At 42.6% G+C, this 22,065-nt stretch overlaps 1 protein-coding gene across 1 annotated transcript in view; it reads left to right on the top strand.

The window, feature by feature from the left end:
* The window catches only part of Vat1l (vesicle amine transport 1 like), a 91,066-nt gene that overhangs the window by 22,793 nt on the left and 46,208 nt on the right, over nucleotides 1-22,065 (top strand). Inside the window, exon 3 of the mRNA XM_090357253.1 lies at nucleotides 222-437. Within this exon, the coding sequence (XP_090213379.1) occupies nucleotides 222-437 (216 nt within the window). The remainder of the gene's footprint in view (nucleotides 1-221; nucleotides 438-22,065) is intronic.

Here is a 22,065-nt window from a genome sequence, read left to right as displayed (position 1 = left end):
GAAGCTTTAGCCATGGACAGAGCATTTGCTACAACTATACAAAAACGTATTTGTTTCCTCCAAGAATAAAGCACTGTGAGATTCAGAAGCATGTGGGTAGAGCAGACAGGAAACAATGGTGCTCGCTACTCTTCTTGTACCATGGACAGTTCCTGCTGACTTTTTTTTTTTTGTTCCTCATGGAGAGAGCTTCCACTAACCCTGTGTTTCCCCATTTTCAGATCGGGGACCGTGTCATGGCCTTTGTCAATTATAACGCCTGGGCAGAGGTGGTGTGTACACCGGCCGAGTTTGTCTACAAGATCCCAGATGACATGACCTTCTCAGAGGCGGCTGCCTTCCCCATGAACTTTGTCACCGCCTACATGATGCTCTTTGAAGTCGCCAACCTCCGCAAAGGGATGTCAGTGCTCGTGCACTCGGCTGGCGGTGGAGTGGTAAGTTGCCTGCCCTGATGTGGCTTCCAGAAGGTCATGGAAGTGGATTGACACAAAGTGGATTTTTTGGAGTGGGGTGTGATTCTGGTGGTGCTTGCAGTAGCTTGCACAAGCTTTGTTTAGGATGGTGCCGGGGATAGAGTCAATCCCAGGGACAGTTTCTCTGGAGCTTAGGTAAGTCACCAGGGTGGCATGAGAGGGCACAGGGATCTCAGCTGGCTTCTGGATGGAAGTAATCCCCATCATGAATGGAATAAAATAGTTGCATCGTCGTCGTGGGCTGTCTCACAAGCCATGTCTGAAGTGCCACAATGGTGGCCAGCTCACTTTTTCAATGAATGACACCGTGTTCCAGACAGCTCCTGTATTTATGACATGTATGCTGGTGTATTTTGTGAGCTGGTGTATTTTCTTGAGTGGGAAAAAGGTGACAGAGATGAGATTGGCACACTAGGAAATGTACATGGACCAAAGAACACCCAAAGAAGTCATTGCACATAGCGTATTTTGTGTTGTCACTCAAGGATGTCTTTGCCAAGGAGATAGAATGAGGGAGTTCAAGGAAAGCGGATGTTTCTCACATGGTTTTACTGCACTGTCTGTGTTCCTCTCATTCATTATAGGTTGTGCTTTCTGAGAGCCAGGGCAGGAAGAATCACTAGCCAACTCAGTAAATCCATATTGAGCATGTATTGTTTTAGATTGTACAGAGATTTGTAAGAAAATGTCCCACTATATCATCTAACAGGGTTTGAGAGCCCCTCAAGAGTTGATGATTCTGTAGTTTCATGTCCTCCACGGCGAACTCTTATAACTGAGTATATTTTCTTTGCGTTTCCTTTTTTTTGTGTGTGTATGGGTATTAAAAATTGAACTCAGGACCTGGGTACTGTCCTTTAGCTTCTTTGCTTGAGCCACAGCTTTACATCTAGCCTTTTGGTAAGTCTCCTTGGACATAAGAGTCTTACTGACTTTCCTGCCTGTGGTGGCTTTGAACCTTAATCCTCAGATCTCAGCCTCCTGAGTAGCTGGGATTATGTAGGCATGGGCCACCAGAGATCAGATATATTTTAAGTGAACATTTTGTGAACATTGATTTAAAAAAAAATGCTGGCTATGTCACAACTATCAAAACCCTATGCATTGTAAAGTACGTTTCTATATTTCGTCTCCAAGGAAACAAGCTCACATCCAAAACGATGGCGGCAAAGATATGAATGTTAAGAGATGTCTGTCGTATGAAGAATATATTCAATCACTTTAGCAAATTTACTGATGTCTTTTGACCATGAATAAAGATGTAATAAAAGCTAAAAATCCTTTAGAAAAGAGATAGATCTCAGTTCCAGCAATCTGCTCACAGCAAGCAAGCCATTTAGAATGCTGGCGTTTATTATTGTAGCGTGCTCAGCCTATAAAGTGTTAAGAGTCGTGTTTTCATATTATCAGCATAAACTCCAGTCTTTACAGTGCTGTCGCACTCAATCCTGCCAAGAGTTTCTATGTTGGCATTGGTGATGTTTCATTTCATTTCATTTCTTTCTCTTGTGTTTGTTCCTGTGACAAGAAAGAATTTTCGGGGGCAGAAAAATCTTGGGAACTAACAGAAGTTCTTTTCCGTTTGTTTTTAGCATTCCTTAGTCTAAGCTTAGAGATACGTTGGACAATAGGAACTAAAACAGGTGAAGGAAACAGGGATGACAAATAGGGAAGAAAATAGGCTAATGTGCAAAATCCAGGCTATGGTGTCCTAAGCTTTATTGGAGATGGACAATAGCATTGCCTCTTAGCTTTGTAATAGTGACTGAAACAGAGAAAACCTGTCATCCACTTGAAATAATGTTCATTCAGTGGAGAAAACCCTACCTCCTGGTTGGAAGACAGAAGGGCTACCTGCCTCTCCCCTCATTCTCATAAGAGATGGATGAAAAACTGCACGTTCTCATTGGAATTGTTCCAGTAAATATAACTACCTCTGTAAACATTTTCTGATGCCCTGTTCCAATGTTGTTTCATTAGCATCAGAGTAAAGTAAAATTTCATCAAAGCAGATATACTGGGGCCAAAAGGGGGTGAACCAGCTTAATCTTGGAACAGAGATTAAAGGTGGGCTGGGCCACTCTTATGTCCAATGACTTACCAAGGAGGAGGGGACTTTCCTTGAGCAGCTTTTCTCCCAAAGTAGATGATTTGGTAGGAATACATGGCATCCACCATTCGAAAATGGAGTTTTGTCCAAGTGGTGCAGACTCGTGTATGTGACCACTCAACTAGGCTGCGGTCGATGCTGTCTTACAGAATTGCAGGCATCCCATCTGGAGGGGAGCTAGTACCCACACTCTGGACTGGACAGCACAGTGAGGTGACCCCAGTTAGAACTAGATTCTTCCTAAGTTCTCAAGATGGGGGAGCCCCACTGATTAATAATACCCATAGGGAGGAACGAAGACACTTCCCATCTCTGCTAGCCTCTGTGAAAGATAACGACTGCATAGGAGGTTGAGGTGGCAGTCAGGATAATGGCGTCCTGCAGACAGACCCGTGAGTGTGTTGCCTCACTAGGCAAAAGAGCTCACACAGATGCGTTTGGGATAAGGACCTTGAGAAATCTGCCTGTCTGTGGACCCAGGGTGATCACTTGGTTCCTTAAAGATTGAAGAGGGAGGCAAAAGAGGCAGAAAGATTTGAAGGTGCTCTATTAAAGAGGCTTTGTGACCTCTAGATGCTGTGAGAGACAGGAAGAAAAGTCTCCTCTAACGTGGCAGATTCCAAACCTATTGTGTTTCCACTCAATACCCAGCAACAGTATCGAGGACATGAAACCTTCATTCCTCCATTTACTCATTCAAGCAATACATATTTATTCAACCTCTACCCAGTGCTAAGTATAGACATTTTAAACATCCACAAGATTATAGCCTTGGTGTACATTTGTTAACTTGATGCTGATGAGATACTTTGAAAAAAAAAAAGATTAAGCCTAATTAGGATAAAGCTGTCTAAATTGGGTTTCTAAAACCAATCCCTGCTAATGCCGCTGTCTACTGCACATCAAAGGCAGGGACAAAGGGGGGATGTGGGATTTGCAGATGGTACCTGAGGCTTGACAACCGTAGCTGGGATTTTGAGGAATTTTCATCTGGTGTTGGGATATAATTCCATCCAGAACACTTGGCGTTCCCCAAGTGCCTCTCAGCCCTCTAAACCATGGAAAGCATGGCTTCCCTCTGACATATCTTCACCAGATGGCCCGAGATGGTAACGCCCCTAATTAGATCTTCAGTGATTGGCTGAAACTTAAAGGGAAAGGAATGGAAGAAGCAACAGAGTGGTTTTGTTGCCAATCCTGTCTAACAATATGGGGGTTTGAACTCTGGAACTTGCAATTGCTACACTAGTACTTTACCACTTGAGAGAGAAATATGAGCCCTTTTTCCTTTAGTTACTTTTTTCAGGTAAAATCTTGCATATACCTTCAGATTGCCTTGAACCATAATCTACCTACCCATGTTTCCTTTGTATCTGAAATTACAGGCCTGTGCTGCTGTGTTGTGCCAATGTCTGTTATTATTGTTATTGTTATTATTATATTCTGTGTTGATTTGCTTATTTTACCCCTATTCTCAACCCAGAAGCCTCTCATCAGAGCATCTATATCTCATTCTATTTTTTGAGCTTCTTCCCTATCACACAAGCAAGGTATCTAGTTGTATATCCACAAAGCTGTCGTGAGCCATTCTAGAATGTTCTTGAAAAGCCATTTGCTATGCTAAGAAGGGTCCTGTTACTGGATTAATCTCAGTAAAGCACTAACAGGCAATCTTTGGGGCTCTTGCCCATGTTAGGAAGCATTCTGAGCAGAGTTTCTGCTCTCTGTCTGGTAGATGGTTCTAGGTGGAAGTGCTACCCATCACTCCTCCCTCATTCCATGGCCACATATGGAATAACTCAGCATACATACACAAGCATGGGAATGCAGAGCTGGAAGCAAGCAAAGACATCACCAACTCATCCATCACCAGTTCTGCACTGGGCCCTTTGGAGACGTTATTCATTTAACTAGGATGAAGTCCTCTGTGCTGGAGGATACGGAGCAATGAGGAGGCCACAGTATGAGCATGCGAGTCAGAATCCCTGAGCTTAGAGTCCTGGCTCTCTCTTCTTGATCACCATAAGTCTCAACTTCCCACCCAGATGAAGCTGGCACAAGCACTTGGCACACCTCTGATGGAACCCACTGGAATTCAACTGCTATGATTCCTCACTGGAACAGTTTTTGTGTCTCTATGCCAAGGCCGCAGTGTTAATTAGTCAGAGGGGAAAACTGGAACCCGAACATCCAGGGGTAGGGCCAACACTGCCCCAGCAGTGGCCTTGGCACACCTACCTCTTCCCTAGTTGCCTCCACCTGCCCAGCCACATGCGCTACAGCATAGGGAGATTCTGCTCGGAACAGACGTTCAGCCCCCCAGGGGCCTGCATCGATAGGAAACAGAACTGCTGACAATTTAAAGAGAACAAAATGGCTCGATCATGTCCTTCATGAATAATCAAAGGGACAAGAATTAACTTCCTTGGGACATGGCTGGGGGAGTTGTGTGTTTAGATGACCCTGCTTCTCTAACTGCTAGCCTAGGAATCAAGCATCTGCCTTCCAAAATGTCAGACATGCTCTTGTCAGACATGTCATGATACAGGTTCCTGCCATTGCTGCCCCCCCCATGTCTAGAATTTTCTGACACTAAAGCCAGATATTGCATTCCTCATACTTCTAGTCTGCTGCCAGGTAAAAGTTTATGTCTAAACCACTTCTGGGCCCCATCTGGGCCCAGCAAAGCTTCCCTTGATCTTTCTTTAACTCCACAGTAAATCATGGTTGCTTGAAGAAGCCACCTTCATCATGAATATTGTAAAGGTTGAATTTGGCCTCTGAGACAGGATTCATTTACTCAGTATCAGCAGAATAAATATATCAGCGCTTAAGAGGCAAAGAGCTAAAACAAAATTAACCCCAGCCATTTCCATATATTCTCTGTGAGGTAGAAAAGATTGCCTCCCCATTTTAGCTGAGGAAAAGGAGATTCAAAAAGGTTTCGTGACACACCACAGGGCACACTGCATTAAGAGGAAGAGCTGGCATGGAGACTTTTGTTGAATCAGGAGTCTGTATTTTTTAAGTGCTGAGATGCAGATGGGGTAGTGGGGGATACAGTGCTGAGAGAAGATTGTTTATGCTTGGAGTAAGATGGGGTTTTGGTGGCAGGCTTTCTTCTCTGAGGACAAATTGGAGTGACCAAGGACCAGGAGGTTCTTGGGGGAGGGTAAAATCTTTGCTTGACCAGCTGATTTCCAAGCCAGGCAGATTCAGTGCTGGAACTATCTGGGCCCTTAACTTTTTCCAGATTCCATATCTTGGAAAGCAAGGATGGTGTTATCCCTGTATCCCAAACTCTAAGCCCAGGACCCATGAGGTCATTGTGGCTTGCTAAATACTTGTAAACAAATGAAGGTACTAAGGAAAGAAGAACAAAGGAATTTATTTAGGTTATATTTAAGGCAGAAGACTTAAAGGTCACCCACGTTTTGGCTGGGCATGAGGGGACTTAAAACCTAGCTTTCTGGAGGCTAAGAGTGGAAGACCAACTAGGTAGAAGAGCTCTTGAAAAAGATAACCAGCAGACTCTATTACAGAGCTATAATTAGCAAAACAGCTTGGTACTGGCACAAGAACAGGCCTGAAGACCAATGGAATAGAACTGAGGACCCAGATATTAACCCATAGACCTATGGCCACCTAATCTTTGACAAGGGAGCCAAAAAAATAGAATGGAAGAAAGACAGCCTCTTCAACAAGTGGTGCTGGCAGAACTGGTTAAGCACCTGCAGAAAACTAAAGTTGGATCCTTCTTTTTCACCCTGCACTAGAATTAACTCCAAATGGATCAAAGACCTGGAGGTAAAAGCTGACACACTGAAAACTTTACAGGAAGGAATAGGAGATACACTAGGCCTCCTTGGCACAGGTCGAAACTTTCTTAATAAGAACCAAGAATCACAACAAATCAGAGAAAGGCTGGATAAGTGGGACTGCATTAAACTGCAGAGCTTTTATATAGCAAAGGACATAGCTAGTAAATTAATTAGGAAGCCTACAGAATAGGAGAAGATCTTCATCAACCATACAATGGACAAAGACCTCATATCTAAAATATATCAACAACTCAAAAAATTGAATCTCTCCAAAACTAATCTCCAAAGTAACAACCATGCCATTAAAAGATGGGCCAAAGACTTAAAGAGAGTCTTCTCTGAAGAAGAAACAAAAATGGCCTATAGACATATGAAGAAATGCTCGACATCTCTGGTCATAAAAGAAATACAGATCAAAACAACTCTAAGATTCCACCTCACTCCACTTAGAATGGCCAGGATCAAGAAAACTAATAACAACAGATGCTGGAGGGGATGTGGCCAGGAGGGATCACTACTACACTGTTGGTGGGAGTGCAAACTCGTTCAACCACTATGGAAAGCAGTATGGCAGTTCCTCAAAAGACTAAACATAGAGCTCCCCTATGACCCAGCAATTCCACTACTAGGCATTTACCCAATTGTCCAGAAACAAGGACATAATAAATCCACTAGCACAACAATGTTCATTGCAGCACTATTTACCATAGCAAAGATATGGAACCAACCCAGTTGTCCCTCAGTTGATGAATGGATCAACAAGATGTGGTATTTATACACAATGGAATTCTATGCTGCTGTCAGAAAGAATGACATCGCCCCATTTGTTAGGAAATGGAAAGACTTAGAAAAAAATCATATTAAGTGAAGTAAGCCAGACTCAAAGGAACATAGGCTCAATGGTTTCCCTCATTTGTCATAATCAGTAGAAACTTTGGGCTCTCATAGCAGAGATTTGCAATAGAGCAAAACCTAGATACATAAGGCCATATAGTATGATGCTAAATGAAAGGACCTCTAGGATATAGAAACAAAAGCCATATAATGAGTGATTATTGTCCTTAATGTACTATATTATCTCTCATCTCTTTTGCTGTCCCTTGATTGTCTTATATTGTTACAGTATCTTTGTTATCTGATATATTGGATATATTTGTATTTGGTTATTTGAAATTGGATAGGGAAGGGGGGAAAACAAGATGAGGGGTGGAGGTGGGGGGGAGAGGGAAATGGGGACCAAGACATGAGAAAGGATATCAGTGTATGTGAATTAATGTACCTTCTATCTGGTGAATATAATGTAACTCTTCTATTAATTACAATAAAGAATATATGAAAAAAAAAGATAACCAGCAGAAAACAAACAAAACAGACAAAAAGCAGAGCTAGAGGAATGACTCAAGTGGTAGAGCCTCAAAGTATCAAATATGAAGCCCTGAGTTCTAACTGCCATACCAGAAAAAAAAAGTCTAACTTTTAGAGCTAGCACTAGAGTTTACCCTCACTTCCCCAGTTTCCATGTAAGAGACCCAAGACATGTTTTTTACCTTGTGTAACCTTGTTTCTTTATAGGCATATACCCATATTCTCATCTTTATGTGGTATTTCATAAAGGGAACCATGTAATTAGATTAACATGCTCTATGGCTCATAGAAAAGTCACATGTTAGCTGCTATATTACCACCACCATTACCATCCTATTATTATTCCTATTATTATAATTGTCCAATTAGAAAATATTATTCAGCGGTACTTTGACATTTATAGCTCGAAACAAGGGAGCAGCTCATCACACAGTCCAAGATAGGGTAAGTAGCTGTTGAAACCTGGAGTGGGAGCAGGCGAAACCAATCTCAGCTTCCTAGAAGTAAGTGTGGCTGAGATCCACATCACCTTGCTTCACATTCTGTCTATCTCACAACTGGCTGCCAGGCGATCTCATGGATTAATGGGATGCTCTCACATGTCCCTTTTCAAGCATCAGTTGCTCTGAATGTATGAGATGTAATTAAATGTTAAGGAAAATTGTGCTCTGGAGTTCTGGCCCTTTGAATACATGCTAAGAACTCAAAGCACGTGCACTAATCTTGGCTGAGGTCATACGACCCTGGAGATCCATCTACTTCCTCTATAACACATCAGGCAAGGCCACGCTTGCTTTTATGAATGTGATTGCCATATTAAGAAGAATAAGCTTCACTGGAGACAAATGAGGGTATAGAAAACAGCAGCTATGAGGTCCCTGTACCTCCTGACTCCTGTCAGGCTTTTGGCCTCAGTCCTAGGCTCTCTGTGTCCCAGATTAACTACTGGTTATCCCAATGGTGGCTTTTTCAGCTCACTTCATGGTAGATGCTGTTTGCCCTTTTCCAGTGGCTCACTCCTAGCTCGAACTAGGGGGTGGGTCCCTTAAATATATGGCAGGAAGTTGGAGCCCAGGCTACTCCTCTCACAAGCTGGACTCCCTACTAACCAAACCTCCCTGCCTAGCCCTTCTTCCTCCAATTCCATTTCTGTCCATTTCTTTATTTGCTTTTTCTCTTACTGCTTCTCCCCACCCCGTATTCTTCCTCTCCATATTCTTTCCACTCCTAGCCTCCTGTGTCATTAGAATGACACACAGAAGCCAGTGCAGTGGCCAGCTTGAATAGCATAGTTCTTTAGGTAGCTAGGAAACGTGCCACAAAACCCAGGAGAGCGGGATCTTTGGAGAGAGAGCTTCAAATTTGGACATGGCTGGGCCTAAAGGGCAGGTGGTGGTAGGACTGGTAGGGGCATTGTGAGAACCCTGTAATGCTAGCTTCCCCAAACCTCTCTACTGCCCAGACTCACACCTCCACCAAGGTTTTACTCATAAGCCTTAAATCAATGGATGGATTCATTTCAAGATAAAACCAAGTAGTGATTTTTCAATTTAGTAGGTACATTTATATGTGTAATACATCCATAACATTAAGCATTCGATATACTTTCCATGCTCAATTTTTTTGTCACAAGCATGCTACTGAGGATGTTGAATTTCTTTCTAAAATTTTTTTCATTGTATTTTATTGTTGGGATAATATATAGAGGGATTACAGTTACATTCGCCAGGTGGTGGGTACATCATTTCTTGAAACTTGATATCCCGTCTTGTGTTTTTGTCCCCCTTTTCCCCCCTCCCTCTCCCTCCCAGTCATCTTGTTTCCCCCCTTCCCTTCCCTATTTCAAATAAACCAATAAGTGTGTGTACAGCATACCAGTATACAAATTCAGATACAGTAACTGCATGAGATTAACCCTAAGTGGAAAAAAGAAAAAAAAAGAGAAAAGAATAGCTTTACATAGTACATTAAGAACAGCAATCACAAAGATAAACCTCTTGTTTCATTAACCTAGAGTTTATTTCATTTAGTCTCATTCTATATGACCTTATATACACAACTTTTGAGCTATTATGGTCCTCTGTTAGGAGAAACTTATCTGCATTCACCCACATTCATTCGTAAGGCAAATACTGTGATCACCAAGCAATTTTGAGACTTTTTTTTTAAAACTTAGAACTGAAGTTTTGAAGAGGAGTCGGGAACATAGAATCACATAGTTGGCAAAGGAACAGGTAAAATCTATACTGGGATTTTTTTCCCCCTCAAAACTAATGCTTTAGTGCATAAATACTAGATAAATACTAGGTGTGGAAGGAGAAAGGAGACAGCAAATCCAGGTCAACCCATCTGCTCATGGTTTCTGCTCTCACCTATTTTTGGAGCATCAAAGTAGCCTTATGCCAAATGTCTTTTGATGATATGTGTTGGCCTCTCAGAGGCAAGATGGACAGAGGGCAAGGAAGAAATCCAGAAGGATAGATGAAGTCGAGGGTTTGAGCCAAGCTATCCCAGCTCATTGAGGAAAGCTCCGAACTTTCCTCACCACTCAGCCCAAGAGAGGGCAGTTCCAGTGGGGTTGCTAGACTGAGCAAATACAAATTTAATTGGCAATCCTTACTTCCAAGACCCCTGAGTTCTCCCACAGAGAGTTCTAAACCTTCCAGGGGATTATTTGTGCTAGTGAGACCGAAAGCCCGGATTTGCTGTGATTAGAAGACACATCCAGTCAGGAGTGCATTAAAGAAGGCAAATATTTTAAGCCACAGCAGCAACTAACAGAGTACTGTTCTCCTGAGCACTCCCCATGATGAAAAACAATGTGTATGTTTATTGCAAGGCCTGGGCTCCCCCCTGCTTCTGCCCTACTCTACAGGACCAAGTAAAGGCCAGTCTTTGTAACCATTATACCAGACCTTTCCCCAGCTATGCAACCCCACAGTCATGAACAAACACAGGTCACAGATGCATAGTCAAAGGACAAGAGGCTTAGAATTGGAGGCCGTGGAGGATTATGGAGGGGGCCAGGTTTTCCTCTGCTAGAATGTCCAGGAGAGGCTGGTAGACTTTCAAATTACTTCCTGAGATCAACTTTCAAATACATACTATCTGTATGCAAATTGTTGTATCATGATCCAGCCTGAGGGAACTTCAAACCCATAACTAAACCTTTCATGAGAAACCAAAGGTTAATACAAGCATTGCTTCTGGTAATGCCTTCCCACCAAACCCACCAAATTTTCTCTACAGCTATACTTCTCTGGCCTTCCTCTGTACCTATAAACTTCAACCTGAATGCCTTTGCTATTTCTCCTTGTTTCTCTACCTGACAAACTTTTATTCATTGTTTAAATATTAACTCTTTTTGGAAGCCTTTTTGTGCCTTTCCTATCTCTGTACACCTTCTACATTGTTTTTCTTATATTCCTTTCAACAAATTCTTTCTATCCATCCATTGACCCACCCATCCACCCATCTGTCCATCCATTCATCCATTTGCTATATATTGTCTTCATAAACCAGGTGGTTACTAGTATTCTATAACCATCCATTAGTCTTCCTGTGCTAGATTGTTCTTCTTGAAATTGGGGGAGGTGTGTATTAGATATTTCTCTATGTCCAGTATAGCACAGGATCTAGGATGGAGGGAATGCTAGGCAATTAAATTGATAAACTTCCCCTGTTCTAGGCAGACAGCCTCTGTGTGGTGATAGTGAGATTCTTATTTACAGAAGAGTGAATGATTTGGAATTAACAATTGTGTATGCTATCATCAAAAGAGAGCTACATGTAGACACAGTTTCATGGTTTAAAACAGATTGTAAGCCACCAACCCAGTGACCATGTTTGATCTGCCACTACTAAAATACAGACTTTAAAGTAGAAATAGTCTTCAGCAGGCTCTTTACGCTATCCCTTTGTGGACCACAGAGATGGAAATTCTTACTTTCCTACCCCCAAATCTCCTTATGAGTGAGTCTATGGCCACATCACTGCATATAAAATGTAGTCTGCAGAGCTAAGGTTATAGTTCAGTGATAGAAACTAGTGTGGCATACAAGAAACCCTGAGTTCTAGCCCCAGCCCTGTAACAAAAAGCAAAACAATATAAAATAAAATAAGGGATCAAACTCTAACTTCTGGAATATCTCCTAAAGAAATTACAGTCAGACAACCAATCTCTATTCAAACATAGACCTGGCTGAATTAGTCTCTAGCGAGACTAAGTTAACAATTGTGGATAAAACAGGTTCAGACTGTGCCTTTTATGATGTACAGTGTGCAAAAATACTCACTGTAATACAATCATATCACATAATAAATGAGTAGAATCCCCACAATAGAATATCCTGCAGGCATTCAAAACATGATGTTAAAAATGTTGACACAATCTACCAAAAATATTCCCAATATAAGCTTAGAAAGAAAAATAAAAGTCAGGGTATACAGTGCTATTCACTGGGATTCCAATTTTGTGGAGAACCAAATGCATTGCATTGCAGAAACCCACAACACAATACATCAAATTATGTGGAGGGTTTATCTCTGAGATACAGCAGTACTGTTGGCCTTGTATAGATAACGTCCTAGATTTTCTGAATTTCATTCTTTACAATGGGTATGGACGTGCACCACATGCACACTGATGCTTTTAAAGATGAGCTTAACAGAGCTTTGAGCTGGTCATAGAACTAAGAAATGTGGTGTTTCACTCTTTGGTAATTAATGTTCATCAGGAGAGTTTATTCGTGTGTTCAGAATTTGTGCTATGCTTGGAGAAATCATTGCTCTCAATGCCAGGAAATTTTAGGAAAGAAGATTTGACAGATATCGGAAACTGAGTAATTTACCTTGAGTTCTTTTTGGTGATGGTGACCTCTGAATATTTAGAGGTCAAGTCAGAGGATGTTGGAAGCCCTGGAGTTATTCCATCATTGCATCCCAAGTCTTGGCTTACTATCTGTCTGTCTATCTATCTATCTATCTATGACACATATAATATATGTAGTGAACATATAATATATGAAAATGTGAATATTATATCTATCTATTTATCAGTCTATCTCGGCTCATTATACATATTGGACTGTGCTAGGGAATCCAATTAATAGCTTTATGCTTGCTAGACAAGCGCTCTACCACTGAGCCACCCCCCCCCCCAGCCCCTAGACAGTCCAATCACGATAGTCCAGCCTCTGTGTACATTTGGTGTTTGGTACACCTGAGGACACATGTCCTGCCTGTCAGTCAGGGTGTGATCATGAGGGAAGTCAAAATGCAGCATAGCATGTGGGTGCCATGGGCTGTGAGTGAAAAAGAAAACTAAATGGAATCTGCTGCCCATGGAAGATCTTACTGTTGACAGGACTATGCTGGAAATGTGGCTCACACACTTATGTAAAAAAGGCCCAAGGTGGGCACTGGTGGCTCACGCCTGTAATCCTAGCTACCCAGGAGACTGAGATCTGAGGATCATGGTTTGATGCCAGGCTGGGCGAGAAAGTCCATGAGCCACCAGAAAAGTGCTGTGGTTCAAAGTGGTGGAGTGCCAGCCTTGAATGAAAGAGCTCAGGGACAGTTCAAGTCCCATGACCATAAAAGGCCCAGTCAAGCCCCCTGGCAGTTCTACAGCCAGTATCAAAACCAAGGGACCAATAAGACAAGTGCTACTGCATGATGCTATGCATGACTCCCTCTGTGCTTTTAGGGTTATTATTCTGATCTTTTTGATCCATTCAAATGTGGCAATCCAAATCCTGTCATGCAAGAAATGTCTGGCATAAACAAAGACTTATCTGGACATGCCCAGGTAAATGCCACAGTTAAGAGGATTGTCACCTTATTGTCTGTGGAGCACAGTTCCATTTGGCAAAGAGCTGGAAAAGACAAGGTCCCAGATGCAGATGTAGCATTGCAAATATCACAGGGCAGTGATGAAGGAGTGAGATAACAGGGAGCTGTTTCATGAGCCAGGCTCTCTTAGAGCCAGATTTACCACGAGGCTATCGACTGGGCAGCCTCTAAACAGGATTGTCCCACTTGAGAGGTCATTACTTATGCATTTCCACTTTGTATTATCATCTTGGAGAGATTACAGGAAGAAGTCAAGTCAGAAATTTCCCCCTGCACTGGGAAGGTTGGAATGGATGACCCAAGAATATCCCTGAATGTTGAGACACTCTGTGACTCTGCTCTCAGTGCTCCTCAGAGATCTCCTTGGCTCCCAATGGGAGAGCTAAGTCTAAGTACCTGGTCAAGATTTTATTGGAACGACAGGGAAAGGACTTAATTGTCAATATTGATAGGCCAGGCCATCCATGTGTTGAGCCCTGTTTATAAGCACCATCTCCTTCCTTCCACCCACCCAGAGTATGACACCCTGTTTACATATGCATAGTTTTGCATTCATTCCTATATCTCTATGTTTAATGAATACCTTATATGTGCCTGACACTGTGCTAGGGCTTCAGATAAAGGTTACTGATGACCAGTCGTTGGTGACATTGTTTAAGGAAGGGAAATAACTTGTCTGACAATATTGAGTGAAATAAGAGCCAGGCACTGTAATTCTACCTCAATCCTGTACTTCTAGGTACTTCAGGGAACTGAGATGTAGAAGACTGCAGTTCAAAGCTAGCTCAGGGAATAAAAGTCCATGAGACTTAATCTCTACAATAACCAGCAAAAGAGTTGGACTAGAGGTGTTGCTCAAGGGATTGATCACCAGCTTAGCAAGAGTGGGGCCCTGAGTTCAACACTCCCAGAATGGACAATGAATTAATTTATTAAGAGTAAAATAGGGTTGAGGATGATGTAGCTTAGTGGTAGAACAGTTGCCTACTATGTGCAGGATCCTGGTTTTCAATCCCCAGCACCACAAAATAAAACCAAAAGGAAACAGCAAGAGCAGAATCATTTATTGCTTGTTGCATGCACAAAGAAAGCCAGTTAAGTTTGAAAGTGCTTCATTATGCGATGGTTGGATAATGTGTTGGGGACACATGGAAACTCCCACAAGAGCAGATCTGCAGACAGACAGGTAGAAAGGTGAAGTGACCATGAGCAGGCCTCAGTCACAGCGGAAGCTCTTGTCTGGGGACTTGTCTGAGTCAACTCTGTTCCCTACACGACTGACCCATAAACTGTGTTGATCTAGAGCCTCTGGTGTCACCTTCCAGCTGTGAGGGACCCTGACCTTTCCATTCAGAACCTCAGTGGCGGGATTTGAAGTCCCAGAGTCCCTGTGTGTGATTTCTGTGAGCTGGCAGGAACAGAGTAATGGTGGAAGTGATGGAATGCTCTCCAGTGATGAGCACAGCTCTAAGAAGCAAAACTGAAGGAGAGAACCAGATGGTTCCTATGTCTCTAGAAGATGGACACAGGACCCAGTTTCCCTGGGATATGCAGTTTATGGCAGCTGATCAAGGACAATTAATAATAGCATCTCCTTTCACTGTCTGAAAGACAGTCAGTTTGAGCAGTCAATTAAATAGTTCACACATAGTCGCCAGGCCTAATAGGAGTTCAAACAAACAAACAAAATCTATTTTTGGTTGTTGAAAAGGATCTATTTGTGAAAACCACAGCCTCAGACTGGGGACAAATTGGCATTTGGCTGGAAATGGAAATCCGGCATCCCACTAGGCAACTGCAGACATCCAGGAAATCTAGCCGGATCCGCCCTGTGGAAGACAGCCAGCCTGGCAGTGATCTGACCCTCAGCCCTGTAGAGCCCTGCAAAGGGGATCTGGCCATCTGCTGGGGTGGATCCTAGCACATGCCTCAGGTAAAGAGGCCAGCTGATGGAGCAGTTGGTCTGCAATGGACCCCACACCCACACTTGGCCTTTTGGGGCTCCTAGACTCATCAGCACCCTGGCTCCACTTGCCCAAAGCCCACTAGGCCATGACAGTTCAGGATGGAATTAGAGATGACTTATTATACCTACTAATATGTATTAATTCTGTAAGTTAATAGATTTCATGATGATGCTCCCATCCATGCATGCAACCCACTACAATCATAGCAACCCTCCTTTCTACCTCCTCTTGCTTTTCCTCTCCTCTTGCCTCATCTTCCCTACCGGGCCACCTCCACATCATCTTTTTTTTTTTCTAGTTCGTGGTTAGGAAGTCAGTATCAAGGCATAAAGAGCATGAGTTAAAATTCACTGCATCCAGTTTATTATCTCTCAGACTTTCTGAGCCTCTGTGAACAGTTCTGGGAGGACAGCCTGTTAATCTTCATGCTGGGGATTGGTGTTAGGAGGTAGCACATGATGGGTCGGTGGTAAGTGCTTCACAAAGAGTGACCAGCCAGGAAGAGCCAGAGGCTCTCCTTCCTCTCCTCCTCTGTGGGGCCCCTGCTGTTCTGCCAAGCCAGATTGTGGAAGCTGGAGACAAATGATCTGGGTTTGAATCTTGTCTCTGACACTTTTCTCGGTGCTTCATTTCCTTCACCTGGAAAATGACAAGTTATCTGCACAACAGAGGCCATGCTAAAGACCAAGCTTTCTTTCTAGAGTCCTGCCCAGAACGCCATCAGTTCTGTACAGATGAGGCTGAAGGGATCAATATCTCTGTATTCTTCACTTTTTTGTCAATGCATCAAATCCAACATTGCTGAAGGAGCGCAGAGAAGTTTGGGTAGAGAGAGAGGTGGGTATTGTCACCATCGCAGGTACATGACAGAGCAGAGGTGGGACTGTCAAGAGACCAGACCTGGTATGTGGTGGAGGGAGGCTCTACCTAGAACCTCTCTTCCTGGGAGACTAAGAACGTGGGTGCTAATAATCACACCCTGCACAGGCTTGAAGTAAAATACAATACTGCGTGAGCACTGTGGGAGCTCTCTTCTAATTGCCATGAGATGAAGATTAGTTCCATCCTGAGCTGTGTTTGAATCCCCTAGAAAGTTGGTTAAACTCTGCTAGCAGGAACCCCACTTTGACGCTGCCTGAGAATCTGCATTTCAACCAAGTGTGACAGAAGGCAACCCTGACCTGGACACAGTATGTAAGCATCAATGCCCTGATCCATATGAATCAAAGAGGCCAGGGGGTGGGGAGACGCTATCTGCTTGTATTCTGAACGTATCTACTGCTCATCTGGATTAAGAAACCAAAAAGATGGGTGCTGGTGGCCCTCATACCAGTAATCCTAGCTACTCTGGAAGACAGAGAGCTGAAGATCCCAGTTCAGTGCCAGCCATGGCAGAAAAGATTCTTCTCTTCAGTGTACCACTCAAAAGCCAGAAGTGGATGGAGGTATTGCTCCTCAAGTGGTAGAATGACAACCTTGAGAAGAAAAACTCAAGTGAGAGTGTGAGACCCTGAGTTCAAGACTCACTACTGGCATAACAGAAGAAGGAAACTGCTGTCCAGATACATATATATATATATATATATATATATATATATATCTTAACACTTGAAAAATGCCTCCCCCATCTTATACTTTTTTCTCACCCTTTTACCTTGATCATGTTTTCTAGCAGCTTCTTGCCACTGAAATTATCTACACCCATGTATTAGAATAAGAGCAAGTCACTAGGTTTCCAGAGACAAGCAAGACAGGAAAAATAAAGCCACTGGTTCTCAGAGCATAACCAGGGAGAACTAGAGTACTCCTTGCGGCCTGAGATAGGAGGTTACAGGGATCATCTTGCACTGTGGCGATTTGAAATTTCCTGTTTTTACAGACCTTGACTGAACTGCCTGTTGAGCCAGGCAAATGATAGCATTTGTTTGAGAAAAAAAGATTCTGACCCTCTATCAGAATCCCAGTGTGGGAGGTGGTATTGTCATAAACAAAGTAACAGTTGATGCACATAGCCCAAGTGTTAGGTTTGACGACAGCATGCACTTGTCTTCTGCAAATGTGAATGCCTCTATGCACTGATAAAGATGAAGATAAATTCAACTCAAAATCTTTTTTGGGGTCCAGGGGGAATCTCTTATTATTTCCTCCATGAACTCTTCTGGTATAATCCTAAGCTCATTCTGCTGATTCATTGCCATCTGTGACCATGCCAATGGTCTATGGTTTCCACAAGCTTTTGGAAAAGATAAATGGAATTCTTTAAAGTATATAGAAGCAGGTGGGACTACAGTACAAATACCCTTTGAAACAAAATCAGGGACCAGGAATGTGGCCTAGTGGTAGAGTGCTTGCCTAGCATGCACGAAGCCCTGGGTTCGATTCCTCAGTACCACATACATAGCAAAGGCCAGAAGTGGTGCTGTGGCTCCAGTGGTAGAGTGCTAGCCTTGAGCACAGAGAGGCTCAGAGATGGTGTCCAGGCCCTGAGTTCCAGCCTTATGAGTGGCAAAAAAAAAAAAAAAAAATCAAACTGTGAATACTGAGCTAACTTTTGTTGTCTTAGAGAGCCTTTCTCAGGTACAAGACCCATTTGAGACCCAGTACCCTGGCCCAGGAGTGTCCTTTCCATTCCTGCCACCGTAATGCACACCTTCAATGCTCTGCATAGCAAAATCCTACTGCACCCAGGGGCTCTTATGCATGGTTGAAATTGGGGCTTCTGTCTCCATGGCCTAGGCATGCCATTGTACTTTCATTATTTTTATTATTTTTTTTTTGCCAGTCCTGGGCTTGAGCTGAGGGCCTGAGCACTGTCCTTGGACTTTCTCAAAGTTAGAGCTCTACCACTTGAGCCTCAGCACCACTTCTGGCTTTTTTCTATTTATGTGGTACTGAGGAATCGAACCTGGGTCTTCATGCATGCTAGGCAAGCACTCTACTACTAGGCCAAACTCCCGGCCCTACTTTCATTATTTCTTTAATAAAAAAAATCCTAAGGCATTTATTGTCACTAGATGATAACACCGGGTCATCAGAACCATGCATACTACATCTGAACAACAGAGCTCCTTAAACAATATGAACGAGTGTGTTCTTAGATTCCAAGAACTCTTCAAAAAACAGACAAAAACCAGCCGTATAAGATTCTTAATAACGTCTCACTTCACGGATCATTTCTAGCTGGAGACACTTCATACTAGAGTAATATTATCTCCTGCTAGCCTGATCCCATCCGGTTCTTTCCTTGACTTTGTTTTGGAATGAATTTCTTCTGCATCATCTAACACAAGGCTCATATATTCATCAAAACCAACGATGCAGCTTCTCTCCGCGTAGGCGCTTGCTTCTAGAGCCATACCTGATTCCGAGATCTTTCGTGAATATCTAAAGGGCAGCGTGGTGGGTTGCATCATCATCTTCTGTTCCTTATGGCCACGGTGGAATCATAACGAAGGCCATACCGACCAGCACGCTACCCTCCCATTTCACTTTTAGTGGAACAAATCCTGAATCTCACTGTGCTGATGGACTCATCTGCCTTAAACTCCCATTTAGTGGGTGATGAAATTTTTGGCTGGGCTCCATCCCAATTCCCAAATGGGTACAGCTAGAGCCTGCCAGTCTTCAGTACTTCGTGTGGACCAGACGGTGGCTAAGCCTGTATAGGAACGCAGCCCAAATGCAGCCCTACCTCTGATCGTTTGTCTACTGTACTTGGCTTTTCTGCAATAGATCTTACTTTGAACTGCTTGTCTTTCATGAAGAGTTGTACAGCAGGGACCCAGAACATCTGTTCATCGACTGTCCCCAGGCTTCCTGCTGTCACTGCTCTGGTTCTGTAAGCTCCGGAATACAGATTGGGCTAATGGAAATCTGGCTATAAATCTGTTCTCTCACATAACCCTGGGACAAAGCTCTCCGAAGAGTGTACCCATGAAGCCTTTTGCACCAAGTCTGGGGACATGGATTTCTCTACCACTCTGAGTCCCAGCTCACTTACCTGAGTGCTTAGAGGAACCTATAGGAAGATGATCGTAATGTCACCTTAGAGTCAGGGACACTAGTTTGTTCAAGTTCTTCTTGTTTTCACAATCCCCATTATTAGGTAACAGTGGGGAACTAAAATAATACTTAAAAGATGGGTTAAGGGCTTGTGGACCCGTTTATCATAGTGACTTGCTCATAGCGGGAGGATGCACAGCTACTATTCCAGCATAACTTCAGCCAGCGGGAGGAGAAGGGAAGCTCCATGCCAGGAAGTGAACTCACAAGGAAAGACAAGTCAATGACAACCGGTGCACACAACTCTCCCTTTGCCGCAGCCACAGGGAGAGGGAGGGGATCGCCTTGTGCATTCCATGTCCTGGGTCTGTAGGTACAGCGCAAAGTACTTTCTATTGAAAAATCATCTCATCTCCCCCAAGTGTTTATCGAGTGCATGGTATTTACTAGACAAGGAGGAGGCATGAGAGTACACACACTGGGGGTGAGAAAAGGGTACAGCTGTCCTATGACTATAAGGAAAGCACTTTAAATGCAGAATCTGAGCATTATTTACTATTTAAAAAAAAAACCTCCGTGAGGACTCCTACTGTCTGTGCAAGTGGGCAGAGAGCTAGAAGGCTGCACATAGATGTGTTGTGAGTTTGTGTTTCCCAAGCATCGCTCCCACAGCATATCATTAGTATAGTCCTAATTGTCTATTATTAATTAAATATTATATACTATAGATTAAGTGTATGTGTAATTAACTGATAATTATATATTAGCATACTGCTGATTATACATTATAATGCTATCTATAACACTATATTACTGTGAAATATTTAACAATGTAAATTATAGTTATAATGAATTATAGGTATATATTAATATGACACATAATTATATACTATGAATTCATGATTTATACATAGTAACTTCTAATTGTGCACATGTTACCAACATGTACATACTATGCGTGATTCTAACTACATGTGACTATACAGTGCATACTCTACACATATATTTATTATATGTAATGCTTCTATGCCATGTGAGATATATAGTGTATACTATATGATATCATTTGGAGTCAGATTTGCATATTTCAGTTAACAACAGGCATATGAAATGGCTTCATGAGATATATAAAAGAGCCAACCCATTCCTATCACCCAATGAGATCACAGCATTGGAACAGCATAGTATCACCCATTGCTCATTTCTGTGGTGTGGTCAGTGTAAACCAACATATCACTCTGCCAACCATAGAAAAGACCAGAACAGCAGCATAGAACTCCATTGTGTATAAATCCCACATCTTGTTGATCCACTCATCAACTGAGGGGCATCTGGATTGGTTCCATATCTTTGCTATGGTAAATAGTGCTGCAATGAACATGGTTGTGCTAGTGGATTTAGTATGTCCTTGTTTCTGGATGATTGGGTAAATGCCAAGGAGTGGAATTGCTGGGTCATAGGGGAGCTCTATGTTTAGTCTTTTTTTTTTTTTTTTTTTGGCAGTCCTGGGCTTGAGCTCAGGGCCTGAGCACTGTCCTTGGACTTTCTCAAGGCTAGAGCTCTACCACTTGAGCCTCAGCACCACTTCTGGCTTTTTTGTATGTATGTGGTACCAAGGAATCGAACCCGGGTCTTCGTGCATGCTAGGCAAGCACTTTAACCACTAGACCAAACTCCCGGCCCTATGTTTAGTCTTTTGAGGAACTGCCATACTGCTTTCCATAGTGGTTGAACGAGTTTGCACTCCCACCAACAGTGTAGTAGTGATCCCTCCTGGCCACATCCCTGCCAGCATCTGTTGTTATTAGATTTCTTGATCATGGCCATTCTAACTGGAGTGAGGTGGAATTTGTAAGGAAATGGAAAGACTTAGAAAAAAATCATATTAAGTGAAGTAAGCCAGACTCAAAGGAACATAGGCTCAATGGTTTCCCTCATTTGTCATAATCAGTAGAAACCTTGGGCTCTCCTAGAAGAGATTTACAATAGAAAAAAATCTAGATGCATAAGGCCATATAGTATGACACTAAATGAAAGGACCTCCAGGATATAGAAACAAAAGCCATATAATGAGTGATTGTTGTCCTTAATGTACTATGTTTTCTGTCATCTCTTTTGCTGTCCCTTGGTTATCTCATATTGTTACAGTATTTCACCTTGTTATCTGATATATTGTATATATGCTTGATTGGTTATTTGAAATTGAATAGGGAAGGAGGGCAAACAAGATGAGGGACAGGGTTGAGGGGAGGGAAATGGGGACCAAGACATGAGAAAGAGTATCAATGTATGAGAATTAATGCACCTTCTATCTGGTGAATATAATGTAACCCTTTTATTAATTACAATAAAAAATATATGGAACAAAAGAGTGACCTAAAATAAAAAAAAGACCAGAACAGGATGATAACAAATGTCTGTGAATTGGTGTATATGTTTACTCTATCCATGGAATAAACTGTACTGTCACA

Source organism: Megascapheus bottae, chromosome 24, assembly GCF_031878675.1.
Source record: "Megascapheus bottae isolate mThoBot1 chromosome 24, mThoBot2.hap1, whole genome shotgun sequence".
NCBI lineage: Eukaryota > Metazoa > Chordata > Mammalia > Rodentia > Geomyidae > Megascapheus > Megascapheus bottae.
This window is presented reverse-complemented; position numbering and strand designations above follow the sequence as displayed.